At 43.5% G+C, this 26,000-nt stretch overlaps 2 protein-coding genes across 7 annotated transcripts in view; one reads left to right on the forward strand and one right to left on the reverse strand.

Moving 5' to 3' along the window:
- Positions 1-2,804, forward strand: part of LOC120062509 (TNFAIP3-interacting protein 1-like) — a 31,576-nt gene extending 28,772 nt beyond the window's left edge. For all 6 annotated transcript variants that reach the window (XM_039012535.1, XM_039012534.1, XM_039012536.1 and 3 more), the window contains 2 exons: positions 280-340; positions 582-2,804. In XM_039012535.1, the coding sequence (XP_038868463.1) occupies positions 280-340; positions 582-622 (102 nt within the window). In that variant the 3' untranslated portion in view covers positions 623-2,804. The remainder of the gene's footprint in view (positions 1-279; positions 341-581) is intronic.
- A 93-nt stretch (positions 2,805-2,897) lies between these two features.
- LOC120062510 (glutathione peroxidase 3-like) lies at positions 2,898-15,567 on the reverse strand. Its single transcript, XM_039012538.1, has 5 exons — positions 15,424-15,567; positions 11,023-11,173; positions 9,288-9,405; positions 7,725-7,824; positions 2,898-3,939 (listed from the first exon to the last, which is right to left on the reverse strand). The coding sequence occupies exons 1-5, from the start codon at positions 15,511-15,513 to the stop codon at positions 3,709-3,711; spliced, it is 690 nt and encodes a 229-aa protein (XP_038868466.1). The 5' UTR covers positions 15,514-15,567; the 3' UTR covers positions 2,898-3,708.
- Between the last annotated feature and the right edge of the window lie 10,433 nt (positions 15,568-26,000).

Here is a 26,000-nt window from a genome sequence, read left to right on the forward strand (position 1 = left end):
AATAAGCGTTTTCTTATTGGACTTTTTCAGGTTGTCTATCCCTATTTTGCTTTGTTGTCTTCCGTTTTGGTTCCTAGTGAATATGATCCAATCCCAAATGGACCGCTAGCCACTACCCCTAGATTATAGATACTGACAGAAAAGCGCTTTCTCCTTGCCACTAAGCAGCTACTTGCTGTTTGGAAGCTTAGGCCGGGTTACCGTAAAGCACTTTGTGACAATTTATGTAAAAACTATATGAATAAAATGTGATTCCCGGTGCTGTCATCGTTCCCCCAGCCCAGACGCTCCAGGTGGGCCGAAGCCAGAGATGGTTCCAGACCACCACCAGAGAACACGGGTACGCTGACACAACAGATGGCTACGAAAAAAAGGTTGCAAACTTCTAGAAAACCTGGTTGGAAGATCACCCGGAATCAGGATGCATAAGCAGGAAATTCTGGATCCTCCAACCAGGATATCTGGTTGGGAAAGTTATCTGAATATTTTTTATTTTTTTTGCAAAACTCTCTTTCTCTCGTTCTGAGTGGCTGATTGTGTGATTGCTTAGAGTTAAACCTTTTCCTCTACTCTGTCTATAGATCAGTCCACCGCAACTGGATTTGGAAGAAGAGAGCGATAGAATATTGACCCTGGAAAGCACTAAGGTCCTCTTTGTTCCCTCACCGTGGAGCCAGCTGGGTGGCAGCAGCATGAATCAGTTTGTTTTCAGTTGACCAGGTGTGATTTGAACTATAATTTTCCTACTGAACTGTAGATATCCTGTTGTAATGTTGTTTATACTTGCCTTTTTATAAGCCTACTTGTGAAACACTGTTTTCGCTCTTCAGAATTATAATATAATTTAGATGTTTCTTCTTTAACCTCATATAATCTTTTGGGAGATTCAATATCTGCTTCATATGATTCTATGCAGGAACTGAAGTCATTTGTGTGTAATAGGTTGAAATGATCAAAATGTAATATTTAAGACAATATACCTATGTGATTATCGACTATTGACGATCGTCCCACTGCAAAATATGTAACGTTTTTACAAAGCTGTTTTTTTATTTACTCGTAGGGTCAAGGGGTCTATTATCCCATGTCAATAACAACAAATACTACTTGTATTCATTCCAACGATATATAATTTATATAGGTAAATTGCCTTGGAATTGGAATCCATAGAAATGGTAACCGTGGATGTTTCCATTTCTGAGAATGTTTTCAGTACCGTTGGTGTTCTAGAACTGTACTGTAAGTATAACTGTTCATACAGTGATTTGTTACAATACATTAAACTTGGGAAGTGAATTTAGCTGGTATGTCACGCCAAAAAAAAAAAACATGATTGTGGTGATCATTTATTTATAATCTACTGTTTTGATGGTTGCATTGACTAAATGTAAATCACTTGTCTTTAGTAATGCTGTTCTTTCTGTTAGTGTACTCCCAATATATTGTAGCTATGGACGGCGTATGTTGGTTACGCATACATGCGCACGTACCCTCACAAGAGTACCCGATTCGCCAAAAATGAGCAATGTCATTTCAATGCAACACGTTTTTTGATTTAAATATTTGATAATCGATTGCAATATGTATTGCTATCCTAAGGTAGACAAGTCCTCAACATATTTACCCCCAAAGCTGTCCAGTCATATGTCTGGAGGATTGGGTCATAGTTCGTAGTATACCCAGGCTTTGTCCCAATAGTCTTGAATGGCTTCCTTTCCTGACTTCCTTTCCTTCCCTAATGCTGACAGTTGATAGCACTACTGTAGGGTGTAGGCTGGTTCTGGTTAGCCTAACTGAGCGCTCTGCTAGCAGACTATGGTCAGTATACTGTAGGAGCTGTAATATGTGAATTTTATATTGAGTTAACAGGGTACGATTGGTCTCCATCATATTGCTTTAACCTGTCCGTCATGTCCTCTTCTTTTTTTTTTTGCATCAGAGGAGAGGAAACAAAGCTTTTAAAAATAAAAAATAAAAATTCCTTTTTTAAACGGAGACTCGGCTAACCCCCAAGGATCAGTCAGTCAGCGATTTACCTCAGTGATAAACCACCTCAGCCAGACTCCCGGCCCTGGTCAAAAGTCCCTTTTGCTGTTGGGGCCACATCCCTGACTCCGCTGGCTTCTGTCTCAATCCTGTAAGACCAGCAGCTCCATACTAATGCCTATCTATCTACAGTATCTATCCGGCAGAACCTCTGTGATACCGTCAAGAGCCGTTTTGAAATACAAACCCAGCCTTGTACCTTACCCCCAGGTACTTCTGTTGATCAGAGGATTGGATAGGTGTTGATCAAATGGTGCAGAGTTATTACTATATTGCTTATACTTTACCGATGCTTTGATATCTTCACTAGTGTCTGGAGTTTAAGGGGCGAGGGGTTGGTCACTACCCTAGAGCACCACCAAACCAAATCACACATCAGAAGGATTGGAGAACTAGTCTTCTGTAACTCCTGAATCAAAGCTACATAGGATTGCATATGTATGGGTATTATAAACCATATGTATGGGTATTATAAACCTTTTGTGTATGTTGCATTCAGACTGGTAAAGATGGGTGTTTTATTCACAATATTCACTGTAAATCCAGTTGGATTTTTATTTTTTAAAGACGTTAGATTCCAGAATGGTCCAATAGTTGAATTGCACTTTGAAAGGAATGCTTTTGTTTTTTTCCCCCTCTGGCAGTTGTCTTTTTCTAGTTTGTAGTTCTGGAGTTTTGCAGGAGGCAAAAAAAGCACAATACCTTTTTTGTATTTGACTGGCTTAATAAACATATCCTAAATGTCTTCGTACATCTTACTCTGGTGGTTGTCATTTTAACGTTTTTCTTTGTTGACCCTAGACATTTTGTGAAAACATTTGAGTGGCCACAAACACCACAGTTCATCATCGTTTACAGGAAGAACTCGGCATCATGTTGACGTGATTTATTGACATGAATTAGTCAGGCAACGGCAGTGGGTAACCAGGCGTCTGGTCTGGGTGGCAGGACCAGGAGGTAACATGGCTCCCAGGGTTACCAGGCCCAGCCTGAATGCACTGAAGGACTGGCCTGGACCCTAGACTCAGGTTTGGCACCACAGACTCACTGTTTTCAAGCCTCACCTTCATACAACATGCCACCTCCTCTACGACCAGCGACCCTTACCCACTACCACCACAGCCAGTCGTTCATTTGAATTGATTGACATTTCTTCTACAAATCAGTTGAATGATGTTCTATTCTACACATACATGGCTTGTCAGAGGTTTTTTGACAAGGATGGAAAAAAAAGTGTTGTATGACATTGGTTTCCCTGATCCAGATTAAGCCTACTCTTGGAACACAATGACAGCATACTCATTGGAGAATTTCCATTGAAAGTGCTTTTTAGTCCAGAAAGAAGAGGCTTAATCTGGACACTGGAAACCAGTCCACTGTGTTTTCATGTATCTAAAAAGGTAAATCTAATAAATCTGTAGGCTGAATTTGACCTTTCTATCAAGGTTTGGTTGAATTCCAATTCAATTCAGGAATTTACTCCACTGAAATGGAATCGTCCCCAGCCCTGATAACACAGGCGGCATTCCAAATGGCACCATGTTCCCAATATAGTGCACTACTTTTGACCAGAGCCCTATAGGCCCCGGTCAATTGGAGAATTTCCAGTAGTGCACTATATTGGGATTAGGGTGCCATTTGGGACACACCGGCAGTAAAACCTTAGTCAATGTTCTGCTGGGTGGACTGGGAGAAGAGTTGACGGAGGTATTTGAGGATGTCCTCCCGAACCTCAGACACTGGGACCCGGGGGAACCACCTCATCACGGGCTTCCCGTCCGGTCCGACCAGGAACTTCTCAAAATTCCACTTGATGTCGTTGATCTTCAGGGGCTCCCAGAACAGCCTGTTGGTGGGGTTCCCAAAGCTGTCCCCTACCGGCGGGCAGGAGTTCTAGAAGACAGGGTTAGAGGGTTAGAACAGTTCTAGAAGACAGGGTTAGAGGGTTAGAACAGTTCTAGAAGACAGGGTTAGAGGGTTAGAACAGTTCTAGAAGACAGGGTTAGAGGGTTAGAACAGTTCTAGAAGACAGGGTTAGAGGGTTAGAACAGTTCTAGAAGACAGGGTTAGAACAGTTCTAGAAGACAGGGTTAGAACAGTTCTAGAAGACAGGGTTAGAACAGTTCTAGAAGACAGGGTTAGAACAGTTCTAGAAGACAGGGTTAGAACAGTTCTAGAAGACAGGGTTAGAACAGTTCTAGAAGACAGGGTTAGAACAGTTCTAGAAGACAGGGTTAGAACAGTTCTAGAAGACAGGGTTAGAGGGTTAGAACAGTTCTAGAAGACAGGGTTAGAACAGTTCTAGAAGACAGGGTTAGAACAGTTCTAGAAGACAGGGTTAGAACAGTTCTAGAAGACAGGATTAGAACAGTTCTAGAAGACAGGGTTAGAACAGTTCTAGAAGACAGGGTTAGAACAGTTCTAGAAGACAGGGTTAGAACAGTTCTAGAAGACAGGGTTAGAACAGTTCTAGAAGACAGGGTTATAGGGTTAGAACAGTTCTAGAAGACAGGGTTATAGGGTTAGAACAGTTCTAGAAGACAGGGTTAGAACAGTTCTAGAAGACAGGGTTAGAACAGTTCTAGAAGACAGGTTTAGAACAGTTCTAGAAGACAGGGTTAGAACTACCGTTGGGCAGGTTGTGTTGTCCTATCAGAAGGATGTTACCGGAAGGATCCCAAGTCATACTCTTTTTGGACAGAGTGCATCAGATACATAGGCTAAAAATACTGGGACAAAGGGGCTCTGTTTCTCTCGCTAGGACGTTTTTTTTCTTGTTCACATTTTTGGTGAAGCATGTCTTCCCTTGGCAACCATGAATACAGCCAGTGTTGTAGGCCTAATGACACCTGCTGAATGTCCATAATAAACCACTTCTCTACCTTCTTAACAACACTATCAGCAAGGCAGGTCCTACAGACTCTAATTTTGTCCCACCTGGACTACTGTTCAGTAGTGTGGTCAGGTGCCACAAAGAGGGATCTTTGTCTCAGAACAGGGCAGCACAGCTGGCCCTTAAATGTACACAGAGAGCTAACATTAATAATATGCATGTGAATCTCTCATGGCTTAAAGTGGAGGAGAGATTGACTTCATCACTACTTGTTTTTGTAAGAAGTGTTGACAAGCTGAATGCACCGAGCTGTCTGTTTAAACTACTAGCACACAGCTCAGACACCCATACATACCCCACAAGACATGCCACCAAAGATATACTCACAATCCCCAAGTCCAGAACAGACTATGGGAGACACACAATACTACATAGAGCCATGACTACATGGACTATTCCACATCAAGTAACTGATGCAAGCAGTAGAATCAGATTTAAAAACTGACAAAATACCCCTTATGGAACAGTGGGGACTGTGAAGAAGACACACACACAGGTACAGACACACATAAGACACGTACTCTACACACACGTACACATGGATGTTGTATTGTAGATATGTTGTAGTAGAGTAGTGGCATGAGGGAACACACTAAATGTGTTGGGTAAAATGTTATGAAATGTCATGTAATATTTTAAACTGTATATAACTGCCTTAATGTTGCTGGACCCCAGGAAGAGTAGCTGCTGCCTTGGCAGGAACTAATGGGGATCCATAATAAACCCCAGGAAGAGTAGCTGCTGCCTTGGCAGGAACTAATGGGGATCCATAATAAACCCCAGGAATAGTAGCTGCTGACTTGGCAGGAACTAATGGGGATCCATAATAAACCCCAGGAAGAGTAGCTGCTGCCTTGGCAGGAACTAATGGGGATCCATAATAAACCCCCAGGAAGAGTAGCTGCTGCCTTGGCAGGAACTAATGGGGATCCATAATAAACCCCCAGGAAGAGTAGCTGCTGCCTTGGCAGGAACTAATGGGGATCCATAATAAACCCCAGGAAGAGTAGCTGCTGCCTTGACAGGAACTAATGGGGATCCATAATAAACCCCAGGAAGAGTAGCTGCTGCCTTGGCAGGAACTAATTGGGATCCATAATAAACCCCCAGGAAGAGTAGCTGCTGCCTTGGCAGGAACTAATGGGGATCCATAATAAACCCCAGGAAGAGTAGCTGCTGCCTTGGCAGGAACTAATTGGGATCCATAATAAACCCCCAGGAAGAGTAGCTGCTGCCTTGGCAGGAACTAATGGGGATCCATAATAAACCCCCAGGAAGAGTAGCTGCTGCCTTGGCAGGAACTAATGGGGATCCATAATAAACCCCCAGGAAGAGTAGCTGCTGCCTTGGCAGGAACTAATGGGGATCCATAATAAACCACAGGAAGAGTAGCTGCTGCCTTGGCAGGAACTAATGGGGATCCATAATAAACCCCAGGAAGAGTAGCTGCTGCCTTGACAGGAACTAATGGGGATCCATAATAAACCCCAGGAAGAGTAGCTGCTGCCTTGGCAGGAACTAATTGGGATCCATAATAAACCCTCAGGAAGAGTAGCTGCTGCCTTGGCAGGAACTAATGGGGATCCATAATAAACCCCAGGAAGAGTAGCTGCTGCCTTGGCAGGAACTAATTGGGATCCATAATAAACACCAGAAAGAGTAGCTGCTGCCTTGACAGGAACTAATGGGGATCCATAATAAACCCCAGGAAGAGTAGCTGCTGCCTTGGCAGGAACTAATTGGGATCCATAATAAACCCCCAGGAAGAGTAGCTGCTGCCTTGGCAGGAACTAATGGGGATCCATAATAAACCCCAGGAAGAGTAGCTGCTGCCTTGGCAGGAACTAATTGGGATCCATAATAAACCCCCAGGAAGAGTAGCTGCTGCCTTGGCAGGAACTAATGGGGATCCATAATAAACCCCAGGAAGAGTAGCTGCTGCCTTGGCAGGAACTAATGGGGATCCATAATAAGCCCCAGGAAGAGTAGCTGCTGCCTTGGCAGGAACTAATTGGGATCCATAATAAACCCCCAGGAAGAGTAGCTGCTGCCTTGGCAGGAACTAATGGGGATCCATAATAAACCCCAGGAAGAGTAGCTGCTGCCTTGGCAGGAACTAATGGGGATCCATAATAAGCCCCAGGAAGAGTAGCTGCTGCCTTGGCAGGAACTAATTGGGATCCATAATAAATACAAATACAAATGACCCTGTTTGTAACAGATGTCTCTTTCCATTCATTAAATGGCGCGTGCACAGTGCTGTTTGGAGGCTGGGATTATTTGGAGTGGACGAACGTGAGCAGCCGGAGGTAACCTACTTTTTGAAGTGATTTGTTTGACAATCAGATGAAAACATAATGACTGGTTGTGTTCATGCCACAATAAAACATTTCATACATTTGTACCATTAAATGGCATGTCTTTTCTATTAGACCTATTAAAAACAATGTCTGTACCCAGTGAATGTCACGGTATAATTCTCACTGTGTAACACAGTTGCAAATATGTTATAGAGTGATTTTGCCAGCTGTCACATCCACAGTATCTGTCCAATAATTCAGTCAGCATTATAGTGGGAAGTAAGTCGCCCACAAAGTGTTATTGACTCCGCTGTACACTAGGATGACAACAATCAGTCACTTGTAGGATGGCAGAATTCTGATAACTTTTTTAAAAAAGGTTGAATTTTTCCAGAAGTCCTGGTTGGAGGTTTTCGGGTTTCTGTAAAACCTGGGAATATTGAGTGCGTTTCCCGATTTTTTTCCAACTCTAATCACTTGCTTACTTTAAGGAAAGTGTAGACTCCTTGTTCTGTGTCTCCGTTCACATCCCCCCTTTGGAATAGCAGGAAGTTTGGAACGAATCCATTTCCTGGTCGGACATGCCTGGAACCCAAGGAGAGAGAGATCCACTTATCACTGGGCTGCCTCCCAAATGGTACTCTATTCCCTATATAGTCCCCTACTTCTGACCAGGGCCCATAAGGTTCTGACCAGGGCCCATAAGGCTCTGACCAGGGCCCATAAGGCCCCATAAGGCCCTGACCAGGCCCCATAAGGATCTGACCAGGGCCCATAAGGATCTGACCAGGCCCCATAAGGATCTGACCAGGGCCCATAAGGATCTGACCAGGTTCTGACCAGGCCCCATAAGGCCCTGACCAGGCCCCATAAGGATCTGACCAGGCCCCATAAGGCCCTGACCAGGCCCCATAAGGCTCTGACCAGGCCCCATAAGGCCCTGACCAGGCCCCATAAGGATCTGACCAGGCCCCATAAGGATCTGACCAGGCCCCATAAGGATCTGACCAGGCCCCATAAGGATCTGACCAGGCCCCATAAGGATCTGACCAGGCCCCATAAGGCCCTGACCAGGGCCCATAAGGCTCTGACCAGGCTCTGACCAGGCCCCATAAGGCCCTGACCAGGCCCCATAAGGCTCTGACCAGGGCCCATAAGGCTCTGACCAGGCCCCATAAGGCTCTGACCAGGGCCCATAATGCTCTCACCAGGCTCTGACCAGGCTCCATAAGGCCCTGACCAGGCTCTGACCAGGGCCCATAATGCTCTCACCAGGCTCTGACCAGGGCCCATAAGGTTCTGACCAGGGCCCATAATGCTCTCACCAGGCTCTGACCAGGCTCCATAAGGCCCTGACCAGGCTCTGACCAGGGCCCATAAGGCTCTGACCAGGGCCCCATAAGGCTCTGGTCAAAAGTAGCACGCTATTTAGGGAATAGGGTGTCATTTGGGACACAGCCACTGGCTAGACATGCTTTTGAGAACTTAAAGGACCTTTTTAATGGGCGCGCAAACTCACTAAGCTATTGCCCTAGATAGACAGACTATGTGACACGAGCACGAACCACAACACTGTTAAGCCTCTTATGCATACAAACTCTGCTTTTACTAGAGGTTAACAACCCAGGTTATAAAGCCAAATATACTGAAGGCAGACACTGGTGAAACCAGGGTTTCTAGTCTGGTGTCTGGTATACATGGGGTTTAAGCTGGCCAGGAGTAGAGTCTAAGGTGGGCTAGAGGGACCAGATACCATAGGAATGTTGTTTTTTTCTCAGAGTGAGCTATAACTTAGGGATCTGTATATCGCTTCTCAGAAACTGATATCCCGATCCTGGGATGTTTTTCCCAAACTAAATGAAGCTCTGTTGATTGACAGAGGATTTGCCTTTATTGGCATGCAAGACACTTGCATTAGTTTCAGGTTTATTTCACCTTCATAATAAAAACATTGGTAATGTACAGTATATCATATACATTAGACCACTTTATATGTATTTTAATGACTGTTCAATTGTTAACGGGTCTTTGAGATAAACAATACTTACTTTAGAGTGGCCAGAATCTCATGATTGTCTCCTGGCTCCTGTTTTCCAAACTGATTGGAGGGGAACCCGAGAATGGTAAACCCATAATCCTTCATCTCCTCGTGTAGTGCATTCAACTCTGATTAGATAACACACACACACACACACACACACACACACACACACACACACACACACACACACACACACACACACACACACACACACACACACACACACACACACACACACAGCTGGATTAAAGGTTTTATAATAGAAAGATGACAACAACAACAAGATCAATCTGATAAACCCTTGGGTAACTTGAGGTCAAAATCAGATTTATAAACAACGTACAGTAAGTATGGTTTTCCCTGTTCTGGTCACATATGGACTAGCCTTCGTGTTTGTTGCAGAGCACTCTAGGGGCACCATTCCTAAAATCAGCTTTAACCGACTTCTGCATTGCAGTTGTTTTGAAATGTGTCGGGAGTTGAAACTGCGTTAGCTCTGTCAAATCCGCAAGCGGCTCCCGGCATTATACCTAAAGCGGACATTGCCATTGGCTGCACGGAGTCGCATTAACAGACTTTGTTTACAAGCTCCAACACTGGAATGTGAGATGTAATCTGCACCTCCATTAGGCTGATAGAAATCCTCATTATTTAGTTTAATGATTTTTCAATTTGAGCCTCTTTATTTCTATATAGCCTACACTTCCTCCTTCTGGGTGTGGCTTCGTGACAATGATTACAAGAGCAGCTGCTCACCGATTTGACAGTTCCCACCTCCAACACAGTTCCCACCTCCAACACAGCCAAAACATCAGCTATGCGGGTGATCTGATTGAATCTAGGCCTCAGTCAGTCAAGCCTGTTAGTCTATGTATGGACTTGCTCACTGTAAGAGGGATTTACAGGGTTTTGGGGATAAACTAAGTGTGGGTAAAGTTGGGCTGTATCCAGATGTTCATATCGTCGTACCGTTTTCTGTACCATACCAGGGGATACGATAGTATCGAATTTGCACACAAGCGGTGCTATAAAAAATAAAAAAATTAGGCAACAGGCATGTTGATCCAGTAGGGGATTGAATGTCTGCTATAATAATCAAGAAGCTTGATCTTGACATCTAGCAGGTTAGCAAAGCAGATGCATAGCTAGAGCCCTGAGCTGGATATAATAGGATTTGATTATATCTATGATTATATTTATTAGATTTCTTAGTTATAAGCAGTGGCGTAGCAAGCACGCCGGTATCGAAAATCATACAGCATGCTATTTTGAAATACCCCGGTATACGGTATATCGCCCAAGACTAAGCGTGGGGCCAGTTTACTGTGAAGCCTCGAGTTAGCCTACTGCATTTAGCTAACTCCACTGTTAGCCTACTGCAATTAGCTAACTCCACTGTTAGCCTACTGCAGTTAGCTAACTCCACTGTTAGCCTACTGCAGTTAGCTAACTCCACTGTTAGCCTACTGCAGTTAGCTAACTCCACTGTTAGCCTACTGCAGTTAGCTAACTCCACTGTTAGCCTACTGCAGTTAGCTAACTCCACTGTTAGCCTACTGCAGTAAGCTAACTCCACTGTTAGCCTACTGCAGTTAGCTAACTCCACTGTTAGCCTACTGCAGTTAGCTAACTCCACTGTTAGCCTACTGCAGTTTGCTAACTCCACTGTTAGCCTACTGCAGTTTGCTAACTCCACTGTTTGTATACTGTTATAATGTTAGTCTTAAACCAGACAGTCTTACCCAGGTACTGGAAGGTGAGTCCTCAGTAAGTGGCTACGTTGATGAAGAGGACTGTCTTCCCCATGTACTCACTGAGGGAGACAGAACGACTCCCATTCAGTGTCTTAGCTTTGTAGTTATAGATGGTGCCATCTTTGGATGGGTCACACACCTGAGGATCAACACACACACATTTAAACGGGTTATGCATATTCTCTGCTGTATAGCCATTTTCCCTGAAGTGTGTTTATTTATGCATATACTTTCTTGTGGTGCCATCAGCTGTTCGTCTTTAGAAAATAGGTCAAAGCACATAGAACCAGTTTTCAATCTTCAACAAAAATCTAAATTAATCAATGACATCCAATAGTGATATCTGTCCCTCCTAATTGACCAAGAATGTAGCCACTGGTATTCTACTTGCTTTACATAATGAATAATGTGTATATTTATCTGTCTAGGGTTGTCCTCGACTAAAATACATCTTGGTCAACCGAGTGTCGTCTGTTCTTTCGACCAATAGATTTTTTCCATTCATATATATACACACACCCTATGCAGCCTAGTGTCTGCTGGTTTTTCCTTTCAATTAAGACTTAGACAACCAGGTGATTTCCTTACTAATCAGTGACCTTAATTCATCAATCAACCACAAGGGAAGACCGAAAACCTGCAGACACTTGGCCCTTGACTGAATAACACGCGCTTTCAGCACGTTTGATGAAATAATGAACACACAAATGACTCAAGAGAGAGCCAGAGATCAAGAAAACCAGAAAAAGAAAAAGGTATTCCCAACCCCCCCTCCTCCCGCTGCTGCTGGCCTGTCAATACGCTCCTGAAGGTGCGGGTAATAGGCTACACCAGGGGTCGGCAACCTTTTTCATGTGGAATGCCAATTTACCTTACCATTTCTACCAAACCAGTTATGATTTTCATATGCACATTTTCGTGGAACAATTTAATTTCAATTATAATAACGTATTTGTGTTCTATTGCCAACTAGGTAAAATTAGCCTACATAAAGCTAACAAATAAAAACATTGTAAGTAGAAAATATATCCTATAAATCACATTGGCTAAGCATGGGGGTTTGCATAACTATTCACCCCCCCCCCCCCCCCCCCCCCCCCCAAAGTCAATACTTTGTACAGCCACCTTTTGCAGCAATTACAGCTGCAAGTCTCTTGGGGTATGTCTCTATAAGCTTGGCACATCTAGCCACTGAGATTTTTTCCCCATTATTCAAGACAAAACTGCTCCAGCTCCTTCAAGTTGGATGGGTTCCGCTTGTGTACAGCAATCTGCTCAATTCGATTGAGGTCTGGGCTTTGACTAGGCCACTCCAAGACATTTAAATGTTTCCGCTTAAACCACTCGAGTGTTGCTTTAGCAGTATGCTGAGGGTCATTGTCCTGCTGGAAGGTGAACCTCCATCCCAGTCTCAAATCTATGGAAGACTGAAACAGGTTTCCCTCAAGAATTTCCCTGTATTTAATGTCATACATCATTCCTTCAATTCTGACCAGTTTCCCAATCCCTGCCAATGAAAAACATCCCCACAGCATAATGCTGCCACCACCATGCTTCACTGTAGGGATGGTGTTCTCGGGGTGATGAGAGGTGTTAAGTTTGCGCCAGACATAGCATTTTCCTTGACGGCCAAAAAGCTCAATTTTAGTCTCATCTGACCAGAGTACCTTCTTCCATATGTTTGGGGAGTCTCCAACATGCCTTTTGGCAAACACCAAACATGTTTGCTTATTTTTTTCTGGCCACTCTTCCGTAAAGCCCAGCTCTGTGGAGTGTACGGCTTAAAGTGGTCCTATGGACAGATAATCCAATCTCCGCTGTGGAGCTTTGCAGCTCCTTCAGGGTTATCTTTAGGCTCTCTGTTGCCTCTCTGATTAATGCCCTCCTTGCCTGGTCTGTGAGTTTTGGTGGGCGGCCCTCTTTTGGCAGGGTTGTTGTGGTGCCATATTCTTTCCATTTTTTATTAATGGATTTAATGGTGCTCCGTGGGATGTTCAAAGTTTCTGATATTTTTTTATAACCCAACCCTTATCTGTCCTTCTCCACAACTTTGTCCCTGACCTGTTTGGAGAACTCCTTGGTCTTCATAGTGCCGCTTGCTTGGTGGTGCCCCTTGCTTAGTGGTGTTGCAGACTCTGGGGCCTTTCAGAACAGGTGTATATATACTGAGATCATGTGACATATCATGTGGCACTTAGATTGCACACAGGTGAACTTTATTTAACTAATTATGTGACTTCTGAAGGTAATTGTTTGTGTATGTACATTACATGAAATCCAAATAAAAATAAATTTAAATTACAGGTTGTAATGCAACAAAATAGGAAAAACGCCAAGGTGGGTGAATACTTTTGCAAGGCACTGTAGGTTGTGAGCTCAAACGTGTCCACAATGACAACGGTAAAGGACTGTACACTATATATATATATATATATATATATATATATATATATATATATATATATACAAAAGTATGTGAACACCCCTTCAAATGAGTGGATTCTGCTATTTCAGCCACACCCGTTGCTGACAGGTGTACACAGCCATGCAATCTCCATAGACAAACATTGGCAGTAGAATGGCCTTACTGAAGAGCTCAGTGACTTTGAACGTGGCACCATCATACAATGCCACCAATCCAACAAGTCAGTTTGTCAAATTTCTGCCCTGCTAGAGCTGTCCCGGTCAACTGTAAGTGCTGTTATTGTGAAGTGGAAACGTCTAGGAGCAACAACGGCTCAGCCGTGAAGTGGTAGTCCACACAAGCTGCCAGAACGGTACCGCCGAGTGCTGAAGCGCATGTAAAGTTTGCCGCCATTGGACTCCGGAGCAGTGGAAACGCTTTCTCTGGAGTGATGAATCACGCTTCACCATCTGGCAGTACAACGGACAAATCTGGGTTTGGCGGATGCTCAGGTGAACGCTACCTGCCTAAATGCATAGTGCCAACTGTAAAGTTTGCCGGAGGAATAATAGTCTGGGGCTGTTTTTCATGGTTTGGGCCCCTTAGTTCCAGTGAAGGGAAGTCTTAACGCTACAACATACAATTACATTCTAGACGATTCTGTGCTTCCAACTTTGTGACAACAGTTTGGGGAAGGCCATTTCCTGTTTCGCATGACAATGCCCCCATGCACAAAGCTTGGTCCATACAGAAATGGTTTGTTGAGATCGGTGTGGAAGAACTTGACTGGCCTGCACAGAGCCCTGACCTCAAACTCATCTAACACCTTTGGGATGAATTGGAACGCTGACTGCTCGTGGCTGAATAGAAGCAAGTCCCACCAGTAATGTTCTAATTTCTAGTGGAAAGCCTTCCCAGAAGAGTGGAGGCTGTTATAGCAGCAAAGGGGGGGACCAACTCCATTTTAATGCCCACGATATTGGAATGAGATGTTCGACGAGCAGGTGTCCACATACTTTTGATCATGTAGTGTATATTGAAAGCATTAACATAAATTAAGTAACCAAACAAACATTGTAGATTCACACAATTAAGTTATGAAACAATGAATGCGCGCAAAATGGCGGGAGAGAGCGCACTCTGGAGAGAGACGTGCCTTGTGCATCTCTTAGCCACACTCCCCTTTTTGACTCAACATTTTAAATTATACCCAAGAAACATTACCTTCACACACAGGCTTACTGTAGGCCTGAGGAATACTCTCACAAACGGTGTCAGGTCTAAAGCTGTAGTCACTTATGGAAAACCAATGCAATTGAGAAACGAATGCAATTTCACTTATTTGATCAATTTTATTAAATTGCTTGGCTACCAAGACAAATAGTCTCGCGGCACGCGTGCTTTATGGACTGTTCCATACGCAATGGATTAGTCCACTGAGACAAGGCGCAAATCAGACAGGTAAGGTATCTCATGTGCCATGAAAAATCAAATAAATTGCGACTGCTTGACAACAACAAAAAATCTCAGTCGGCCAACAGTTTATTGACCAAATAATCATCTAGTCGACTAAACAGGGTCAGCCCTAATTGTATCTATCGGATGATGTTATTATTATTTTTTTTAAACGATTCTCAGGTGGCCAGTGGTTTTCTGGAAACGTCCATTCCACCGACGTGTCACTTACAATGATAGTAAGATAACAGGCGAGTTTTGCGTAATGGTTCGCGTGACGCTCCAAAGATAAATCAATATTTAGTCCCCTGATAGAAATAATCCATTTAACAAAAACCACTGGATTGTGAAATAAACAGAATCATTACTGACTACAACAAAACGATCAAAACAAAGTGCCACCTGTAAAATATTAGCCTTGGTAGCAATTTAGTTCTCCCAACCATATTTTTCAAAGGAAATTCTATTGTGTCAATCGTAATATCACTAGGCTATATAATATATTAATCGATTTACAGAAGGGAAATTACCTGACTGAGTGAGTCGTCTGCAGCCCAGGGCTTTAACAGCCCCAGTAGAACCAGAGGTAGGACCCACATACTCTCCTGCATGCCCCGCATCGTCACAGTGAGAGGGACCAGTCCGCTCCTTCTCCTTCCCCTGGGACCGAGTTAATCATCTATTCAGTGAGATCTTTCCACGCAGTGACAACGAGCTGACGCACATTTCACTCTCAGCCAATACAAATCCAGAGCCCAGTATCCAATGTTTGTTTATTTCTCTCTCACTGGGCTTCGTGTTGTTATTTATCACTTTTATAGTGCCGAAGACGACTGCTTTTTGACAGAGTTGACATCCAGATAGGTCAGTCACCACACACACTGACAAATGACAAAATAGATATCAAGAGAGGTCAGTCACCACACGCTATTCACAGCAACACATCAGGAGTTATTTTTAGTCTTTTAATCAAAATCTGATGTCTATCATCATCACCATGTTTGATGTGGCAGAAATACATTTACAATTATGATAGAATTGATTAATTCTACTAAATAAGCAACCATAATGTATTAGGACAAGTAGGCCTACCAGAATACAAAATGTCACTAATGTCTAACCAACAAAAAGAGAAATTATATTTAACTGCCTCCTTCAGTTTTCTGCTGTTACCATGGTGAGCTGAGCCTATTGAACGTTTCTAGAACATCTGTTAGGTATGGGCAAATGTTCTCATTAAACAAAAAAACGATCCAGTCATGGTGATGATTATAGATTGTTTGTATAGAACATTCGTCTGTTATTGCAAGAACATTCTTAGAACACATTTAGTTCGGTTCTTTAAAGGTTCCCATAATGTTTCATTAGGTTGTGGGAAAAGTTTGGTGAGAACAATGTGGGGACATCACAAAATATATGTTCCCAAAACACAAAAAACGGTCCAGTTTCTTTTAGGGTGCAAAAAAACATTCACCTGACAAAAACAGATTATTTTACCATGTCAGCTCAGGGATTTGATCTTGCAACCTTTCGGTTACTAGTCCAACGCTCTAACCACTAGGCTACCTGCCGTATTCAATAGGCCAGTGCTGTTCTTGGATCACTTTAGCTCGCGAAAACCTTTCTTCTTGGTATGTCGTGTTTTCAGCGGTGACATCCGCCCACGGTTGGCTCCATGTGAACTTCAAAAAAATATATATATATTTCACCTTTATTTCACCAGGTAGGCCAGTTGAGAACAAGTTCTCATTTACAACTGCGACCTGTCCAAGATAAAGCAAAGCAGTGCGACAGAAACAACAACACAGAGTTACACATGGAATAAACAAGCGTACAGTCAATAACACAATAGAAAAAAAGAAAGTCTATATACAGTGTGTTCAAATGGCGTGAGGAGGTAAGGCAATAAATAGGCCATAGTAGCAAAGTAATTACAATTTAGCAGATTAACACTAGAGTGATAGATGAGCAGATGATGATGAGCAGATGATGGTGTGTAAGTGGTGATACTGGTGTGCAAAAGAGCAGCTAAGTAAATAAAAACAATATGGGGATGAGGTAGGTAGATTGGGTGGGTTATTTACAGATGGACTATGTACAGTTGCAGCGATCAGTTAGCTGCTCAGATAGCTTCAGCGATTTTTGCAATTCGTTCCAGTCACTGGCAGCAGAGAAATGGAACGAAAGGCGACCAAAGAGGTGTTGGCTTTGGGGATGACCAGTGAGATATACCTGCTGGAGCGCGTGCTACGGGTGGGTGTTGTTATCGTGACCAATGAGATAAGAGATAAGGCGGAGCTTTACCTAGCATAGACTTATAGATGACCTGGAGCCAGTGGGTCTGGCGACGAATATGTAGCGAGGGCCAGCCGACTAGAGCATACAGATCGCAGTGGTGGGTGGTATAAGGCGCTTTGGTAACAAAACGGATGGCACTGTGATAGACTGCATCCAGTTTGCTGAGTAGAGTATTGGAAGCTATTTTGTAGATGACATCGCCGAAGTCGAGGATCGGTAGGATAGTCAGTTTTACTAGGGTAAGTTTGGCGGCGTGAGTGAAGGAGGCTTTGTAGCGAAATAGAAAGCCGATTCTAGATTTGATTTTGTATTGGAGATGTTTGATATGAGTCTGGAAGGAGAGTTTATAGTCTAGCCAAACACCTAGGTATTTGTAGTTGTCCACGTATTCTAGGTCAGAACCGTCCAGAGTAGTGATGGTAGTCGTGCGGGCGGGTGCGGGCAGCGAACGGTTGAAAAGCATGCATTTGGTTTTACTAGCGTTTAAGAGCAGTTGGAGGCCACGGAAGGAGTTTTGTATGGCATTGAAGCTCGTTTGGAGGTTAGTTAACACAGTGTCCAAAGAAAGAAGGGCCAGATGTATACAGAATGGTGTCGTCTGCGTAGAGGTGGATCAGGGAATCACCCGCAGCAAGAGCGACATTGTTGATATATACAGAGAAAAGAGTCGGCCCGAGAATTGAACCCTGTGGTACCCCCATAGAGACTGCCAGAGGTCCGGACAACAGGCCCTCCAATTTGACACACTGAACTCTGTCTGTGAAGTAGTTGGTGAACCAGGCGAGGCAGTCATTTGAGAAACCAAGGCTATCGAGTCTGCCGATAAGAATGCAGTGATTGACAGAGTCGAAAGCCTTGGCCAGGTCGATGAAGACGGCTGCACAGTACTGTCTTTTATCGATGGTGGTTATGATATCGTTTAGTACCTTGAGCGTGGCTGAGGTGCACCCATGAACCGCTCGGAAACCGTATTGCACAGCGGAGAAGGTACGGTGGGATTCGAAATGCTCGGTGATCTGTTTGTTAACTTGGCTTTTGAATACTTTTAGAAAGGCAGGGCAGGATAGATATAGGTCTGTAACAGTTTGGGTCTAGAGTGTTTTAACGTTTAGAAATGTCAATAATCATCGCTTTCAAACTGGTTTTCGAAAGCGTTGATTAATATTGACATATGCTGATATCCCCCTTATCTTTTCAAAATAATCTTTAAAGTAAAAAAATATGACACCAACTGTAGCAGTTTGGCACAGATCCATACACTGTGTGTGCCTCCAGTTGGCTGGCACACAGGTGGACAGAGCACGCTAGATAGCTAATTAGCACTGATGGCTGCCTATGTCTTCTGTAAACAAGTAATGTAACTTGGAGTTATCGCTGTGTTGGTACACTAAACCTATAAAGATGTGTAGTAATTGAACCTTTTGCTAATATGAAAGATACGATCCTTATGTTTCCCGAAACCGTACCCACCAATCAGGACTTTATGGTAGAGTGGCCAGACGGAAGCCACTCCTCAGTAAAAGGCACATAACAGCCCGCTTGGAGTTTGCCAAAAGGCACCTAAAGGACTCTCAGACCATGAGAAACAAGATTCTCTGGTCTGATGAAACCAAGATTTAACTCTTTGGCATGAATGCCAAACGTCGTGTCTAGAGGAAATCTGGCACCATATCTACGGTGAAGCAAGGTGGTGGTAGCATTATGCTGTGGGGATGTTTTTCAGTGGCAGGGACTGGGAGACTAGTCAGGATCGAGGGAATGATGAACGGAGCAAAGTACAGAGAAATCATTGGTGAAAACCTGCTTCAGAGCACTCAGGACCTCAGACTGGGGCGAAGGTTCACCTTCCAACAGGAAAACGACCCTAAGCACACAGCCAAGACCACGCAGGAGTGGCTTCAGGGCAAGTCTCTGAATGTCTTTGTGGCCCAGCCAGAGCCAGCACTTGAACCCAATAAAACATCTCTGGAGAGACCTGATAATAGCTGTGCAGCAACACTCCCCATCCAACCTGACGGAGCTTGAGAGGATCTGCAGAGAAGAATGGGAGAAACTCCCCAAATACCAGGTGTGCCAAGCTTGTAGCGTCATACCCAAGAAGACTCAAGGCTGTAATCACTACCAAAGGTGCTTCAACAAAGTACTGAGTAAAGAGTCTGAATACTTATGTAAATGTGATATTTCAGTTTTTTATTTTTAATACATTTGCAAAAATGTCTAAAAAACAGTTTTTGCTTTGTCATTATGGGGTAGTATGTGTAGATTGATGAGGGGGGAAACGATTTAATAAATGTTATAATAAGGCTGTAACGTATCAAAATGAGGAAAAAGTCAAGTGGTCTGAATACTTTCTGAATGCTCTGTATCTGAGCCTCAATTATTTATTTGTTTAAGAATATGGTTAAAGAATTATATGGGATGAACCTGTTATCTCCAGATCTGCAGCAAGATTACAAACCCTCTGCACCGGGGGTTGGATAGCTGTGGCCTTGTGGATGTTCAGTAAAATAGGGTCAATCGGGACACAAAAAAACACTATTTCTGGAGTTCTTAAAATGTCCACCATCCTCTTCATCTTCTGTGTACTTGTAACACTGTATTTTATGATTGTCTTTCTTCATCGCGTGTTGAAAGTCTTATGAAATGTTCTCAATTTTGAAATGGTCCAGTTGTTTTCTTATTTAGTTTTAAGGTTCTGAGTTTGTATTTAAGAATCATATGAATAGACAAGAATACTAGTTATTTAAAGGAAACCCTATTAAACTAAAATCACATTTCATAAGACGTTCAACACGTGATGAAGAAAGGAGTACAGAGATAAGAGAGAGTAAAGGGGTGAGGACCGCTGCAAAGCCAAGTGTACAGAGATAAGAGAGAGTAAAGGGGTGAGGACCGCTGTAAAGCCAAGTGTACTGAGATAAGAGAGAGTAAAGGGATCAGAGGAAAAGTCCAAATGTAAAAACACTGACAGAGGAGAGAAAGAGAGAGAAAGAAGAGAAGAGAAGCATTACCACTCCTTACTGCATCCAGCCAATACTCTCGGGTCGTACATACCGGGTCGTACATACCGGGTCGCACATACCGGGTCGTACATATAGGCTGAGTACGACAGACAAAGGCTCCTCCAACATGCCTTTTCATTTATTTAAAGCTGCATTTCGCTCCGTCCTTTAACAACGTTCCACCCATGAAAGAGAGAGAACTGCCTTCCCCTTGTTGAGTGAAACGTGAGGAATGGGAGCACAGCAGTTACTCTGTCTGGGACCACCCCACCCCCTCTCCTCCTGCTCCAATCCTCCATGTCTTCACTGTCTGATGAAAACCTCCTCTCCTCCTGCTCCAATCCTCCATGTCTTCACTGTCTGATGAAAACCTCCTCTCCTCCTGCTCCAATCCTCCATGTCTTCACTGTCTGATGAAAACCTCGTCTCCTCCTGCTCCAATCCTCCATGTCTTCACTGTCTGATGAAAACCTCCTCTCCTCCTGCTCTAATCCTCCATGTCTTCACTGTCTGATGAAAACCTCCTCTCCAGACCAGAAACTTTTCAGGAAATATTTTCACATTTAACGAACGTACAATTATGAAACTTCAGAAGCTATTTTGAATACATTTCTTGGTCCTAGAGTCATGAAATGTTCAGAATAGATTGAGTTGAGTTTACTGCTTTTAATAAATATAAATGAAAATGGGCAAAAATGGAGATACCAGGTTTAATCAGACAGCGACATGCAAACTGTTCAACCAGCTACAATTGTCAAAGGGATGTGCTTAAAAAATACGCTTCCCTTCCACTGTTTCAGCATAAAACTGGGTCGTGTTCATTAGGCGCCAAATGGAAGAATACAGACTGAAACAGGGAGGGACTCCCTGGACTTGTCCGATAAGAAACACCCATTTCCATAGCAAAACGAATTAAATTGTTTCCCGTTGTGTGTCCTAATGAACACGACCCTACTCTTTCCAGACCCACTCAGGCATCAGTAATAAACGGATGGAGCAGGCAGGGGAAAGCCCAGAGAGACAACAGAACAAAAACCCAGAAGCAGAAGACAGGCAACACTGACTGAAGGACCCCTCAGGCATCAGAGAGGCTCACCTAGTTGGAAATTGAAATGCCTTTTTTTTAATGATTAGATTTTAATTTGTGTGTTGTGCCTTTAGTAGCTCCCCACCCCCAAACAAGAAAATAAAAAAATGAATAAAGATTTGGTCACAACAAAAAAAGAAAGGAATGGAAAAAGTTGGTCAATGGTTAAATAGGGTAACGCAACATGATATCATAGGAAAATGTAATCCTGCCATGTTTTTGCAAAAATTTAAAATGTTTTTCTCAATAGATTGCAGTCAATGGAAAAAGATGTCACAGGGATGATCTTTTTCCTGTTTATATCATGTATGTCTGTCTCTCTACCTCATCTTTATCCAACCCTCATTCTCTTCTCTCACCCTCCCTCCTCCCTCACTCTCCCCTTCTCTCTCCCTCTTTATTTTCCTCTCTCTCCCCATCCCTCCTTCACTCTCTCTCTCTGTCCCCCTTCTCTCTCCCTCCTCCCCTTCCATTCTCTCTCGCTCCTTCTTTCTCTGCCTCCCCCTCCTCTCATCTCTCCCTCCCCTCTCCCACCTCTTGTCTGGCTGTTGACTCTCTCTCTCCCTTCTCTCTCTTCCCCTTCTCTCCCACCTCTTGTCTGGCTGTTGACTCTCTCTCTCCCTTCTCTCTCTTCCCCTTCTCTCCCACCTCTTGTCTGGCTGTTGACTCTCTCTCTCCCTTCTCTCTCTTCCCCTTCTCTCCCACCTCTTGTCTGGCTGTTGACTCTCTCTCTCCATTCTCTCTCTTCCCCTTCTCTCCCACCTCTTGTCTGGCTGTTGACTCTCTCTCTCCCTTCTCTCTCTTCCCTTTCTCTCCCACCTCTTGTCTGGCTGTTGACTCTCTCTCTCCCTTCTCTCTCTTCCCCTTCTCTCCCACCTCTTGTCTGGCTGTTGACTCTCTCTCTCCCTTCTCTCTCTTCCCCTTCTCTCCCACCTCTTGTCTGGCTGTTGACTCTCTCTCTCCCTTCTCTCTCTTCCCCTTCTCTCCCACCTCTTGTCTGGCTGTTGACTCTCTCTCTCTCCCTTCTCTCTCTTCCCCTTCTCTTCCACCTCTTGTCTGGCTGTTGACTCTCTCTCTCCCTTCTCTCTCTTCCCCTTCTCTCCCACCTCTTGTCTGGCTGTTGACTCTCTCTCTCCCCTCTCACTCTCTCCCTTCTCTCCCACCTCTTGTCTGGCTGTTGACTCTCTCTCTCCCTTCTCTCTTGCTCCTTCCTCCCCTTCCATTCTTTCGCCCTCATTTCCCTCCCTCTCCTCCCCTCCTTCACCCTCTCCACCTCTCTCACTCTCTCCCCTTTCTCTCTCTCCTCCCCCCTCCATTCTCTCTCCCTCCTTTTGTCCCTGCCTCGCCCTCTCTCTCCTCTCTCCCCTCCACAGGCCGACAGATGGACAGACACAAACAGGCTGGCAGGCAGACTGAGCTAAAATGACTAATTTCACAATGAGCTAAGACACTAATATTTGTGTAAACTCTACATAGTTGCCTTTTGTGGGGGTTACTGAGTAGGCTAATACCCCATTTAATGGGTGCACACTCCTTAGGTAAGGCTATACAGTGCATATACAGTATGTATGCCCCCAATGCAATTATGCAGTCTAATAAATCCACAGTGGTATTTGAACAGTTTTTTTGTCTGTTTATTGTAAAATGTATTAATTATTGTATTTATTTGTAAGTTATATAACATTCCAACGTTATTTATCATTATCTAGTCCAAATTCCACTATTGTGGCTAATCCTTATTGTGTCAAGCTTCACACAGGTGCAGCTGGCTGACTGGCATATCTATAAGCGACTATTTACCAGCTGTGCACTCTCAAGCTCCAAGAGTCGATGTGTGTTTGTTTGCGGGATGTCTGTAGACACCGCAGAATTCGCGGGCGGTTTTAAAATAGTATTTTTTCCAGCATCTTACAAACACTGTCAGCAGCGCCTCTAGGTGCCTAGTTGAACTACCCCAGCTCGGAGTCGGTTCGTTTCACACCTCAGGCCCTCGGCCTGTGCTGCGAGAGGGCGGAGAGAGAGATGAATGTGCTGCCAACAGACAAATCCGGGAGGAAAATCCGGTTGGCGCAGGCGAACCTAATGATTCCACTCGTTTGGACAGAGGGCAGGTGCTATTAGAAGTCAGATCAAGAATATAAGCGTTCTGAGCTTTGATCAACGCTGGGAGCAATATTTGGTTGTTAGGGAAAATGGGAATAAAAAGTACATACATGTCTTTAGGAATGTAGTGCAGTAAAAGTTGTCAAATATATAAATAGTAAAGTACTACTTAAGTAGTGTTTTAAAGTATTTTTTACTTAAGTACTTTACACCACTCCCTAGTTGGCGTGTTGTGTGTTCTATGCCAGAGAAATATTCCTCTCGAGGCGCATTTGAAGTTACAAGTTCCAAAGGAAGGGAAACCTGCATTCTGACAAGCAGTCGATGCACAACAATTCATGCAATCGCGGGGAAAACAGGCGTTTTGATGACCTTTGTTAAAAAGTGGGGTTTCCCAGCTTTCCACTACGTTATTTCTCAACTCCTAAATATGCGCGAACTGCACCATTTTAAACCGGGAGTTTATAGCAGCGTCATTTTTAAGCACGTTAACGTTACCACTTGCAATTGGCTGTGAGTGCCTAGGGGAGAGTGGGGCTAAATGGATCACGGGTCAATTGTAGGGTAACATGGGGTAAAACGCCACCCTACCTCCTGAAAATGTTTGGGGGAGTGACTTAAAAAATTGTGATGAGACAGGTGACATTTTTCGTTGAGCAAGAGTAATGGCAACCAGGGAAAGTGTTGGGAGGGAAATGGTGACATTCAGTGGTTTCTGTGAGAAGTACAGGCAGTGGACCTATTACCCTAACAGGTAGACCTACCTAATATTCACTGTGTTTATGCAGGTTTTTGGGGGGACATAAATTCATCATTAGGATGCTAACTAGTTAAAAGATTACATTTGAGATCTAACTAATGATTAGCCCAATAGGATGAACACAGATACACAGACCCCATTACTCAGCCTATTTATTTATAGCTACTATGCTGCATCAGTTAGGCTACCGGAGATGATAGTTCTTGCTAACAGCGTATCTGACCATATGGACCATGCACAGGCTATGGCCAAAATATGTCAATTAAACTTTAACAAAGAATTTGACCAATATGTTATTGGGGTTATTTCTGGAGGTGGAAATGATATTTTAGATGGTTGTCAGCAGCATTTTAATTTAATTCATTTTGGAGTTGAATTGAATGAGTAGCTCCAATTGAATCAGTACTACGTGGAGATTGGTATGTATCTTCTTCCCCCCAGGGAACAACAGTGTGTCAGACTGCAGTACTAGCAGGTGTAATATTGCTCTTTCCTAGTAGAGCATGCTACTACCTGGCTGTCCTCATACTGTCCCAGAACCACAGAGTCCAGACAACATCTCTGACCAGGTGAAGAGCTTCATTCATATAGTTAACATACAACAGTGGAGGCTGGTGGGATGAGCTATAAGAAGGACGGGCGCCCCTAAGTGCTCTCTCTCTCTCCAGTTGCTGACCACTCACAGCTGCAGACAGTCAATACCTCATTCCAATAGACTGATGCATTTTTGCACAACAACAACAAAAAACCTATCAGAACATCCTCACTGAATAGAGTAACTATGCAACTTTTAATCTGATCAACAGATGACTGACATCTCCAAAGGGGGGGGTCTTGTTTTATTTTTTATTCCTTTGATTGGTCACAATGTGTTTGTCAACTGACCGGTGTATTCATTAGCTTGATTGTGCAATTTCATGTCAACTCCTTGTCACGGTCAAATGTTTGGCTTGACAATGAACAACAGAGTTGGCAAGAGGACAAACACTGACACTCAGGCTATATTCATTCCACTACGGAAAGTTTAAACTTTTGACAGGACCAAAAGTCTTTTTTTATAGGTATTGTTACCTACTTGCCGGCTAGCTAGAAGGAAGTAACATCGGTGTGACCACTTGCATAAGTAATGGAGACAACAGTAGATTCGGTTGTCATTTTCTGTGATTGTACATTGAAGTAAGCTCATTTATTTAAATCAGATATCACCTGTTTTAGCATTTATGGACCAAATACCTCTTCCTTCTCACCGGCATCCATTTTATACAGGAATTTTCTAGGGGCTTTATAGCTTAAACGGAATATACTGAGATCGGTGTTATTAATCTTGTAATTACAATGCGTCTCAACACATCAAATGTGAATGAAAGTTCTGAAGTGGACCATTTCTTCTAGGTTGGTGCGCCTTTCCTCAATTTAGGGCTGGATTCAATCCATAAAAATAGCTGAAGAATCGTGTTAAAATGAAGGTAATTTCCGTTTGGGCCGACATACGCAGCATCTACCGTGAAAGCAGTCTCTGCGACTACGGGAACGTTGCCAAAGCGGATCGACAAGTGCTACGGATTGATTGAATAGAGCCCCTACACTACCACTATAGTAAGTGTGAAAAATGAAGGAGGGGAAACACAGAGGCGATGGGTTTTCCTACCAGCTGAGTACAGTTCGTGTTGGTCTGTCTTTCCTAGACAGCAGAGATGAATATTCCTGATAGTGAACCCATCCATGTTGTACATCCCAACAAAGACATGCACGCTGAGCTCTGATAACAGCAACCTTACATTTCAATGGTTTATTCTGCAGTATGTACAGATCATCCCTAGTAAAACTATTTTTACAGTATGTACAGGTTAAATCAAC

The sequence above is a fragment of the Salvelinus namaycush genome, chromosome 17 (assembly GCF_016432855.1).
Source record: "Salvelinus namaycush isolate Seneca chromosome 17, SaNama_1.0, whole genome shotgun sequence".
Lineage (NCBI taxonomy): Eukaryota > Metazoa > Chordata > Actinopteri > Salmoniformes > Salmonidae > Salvelinus > Salvelinus namaycush.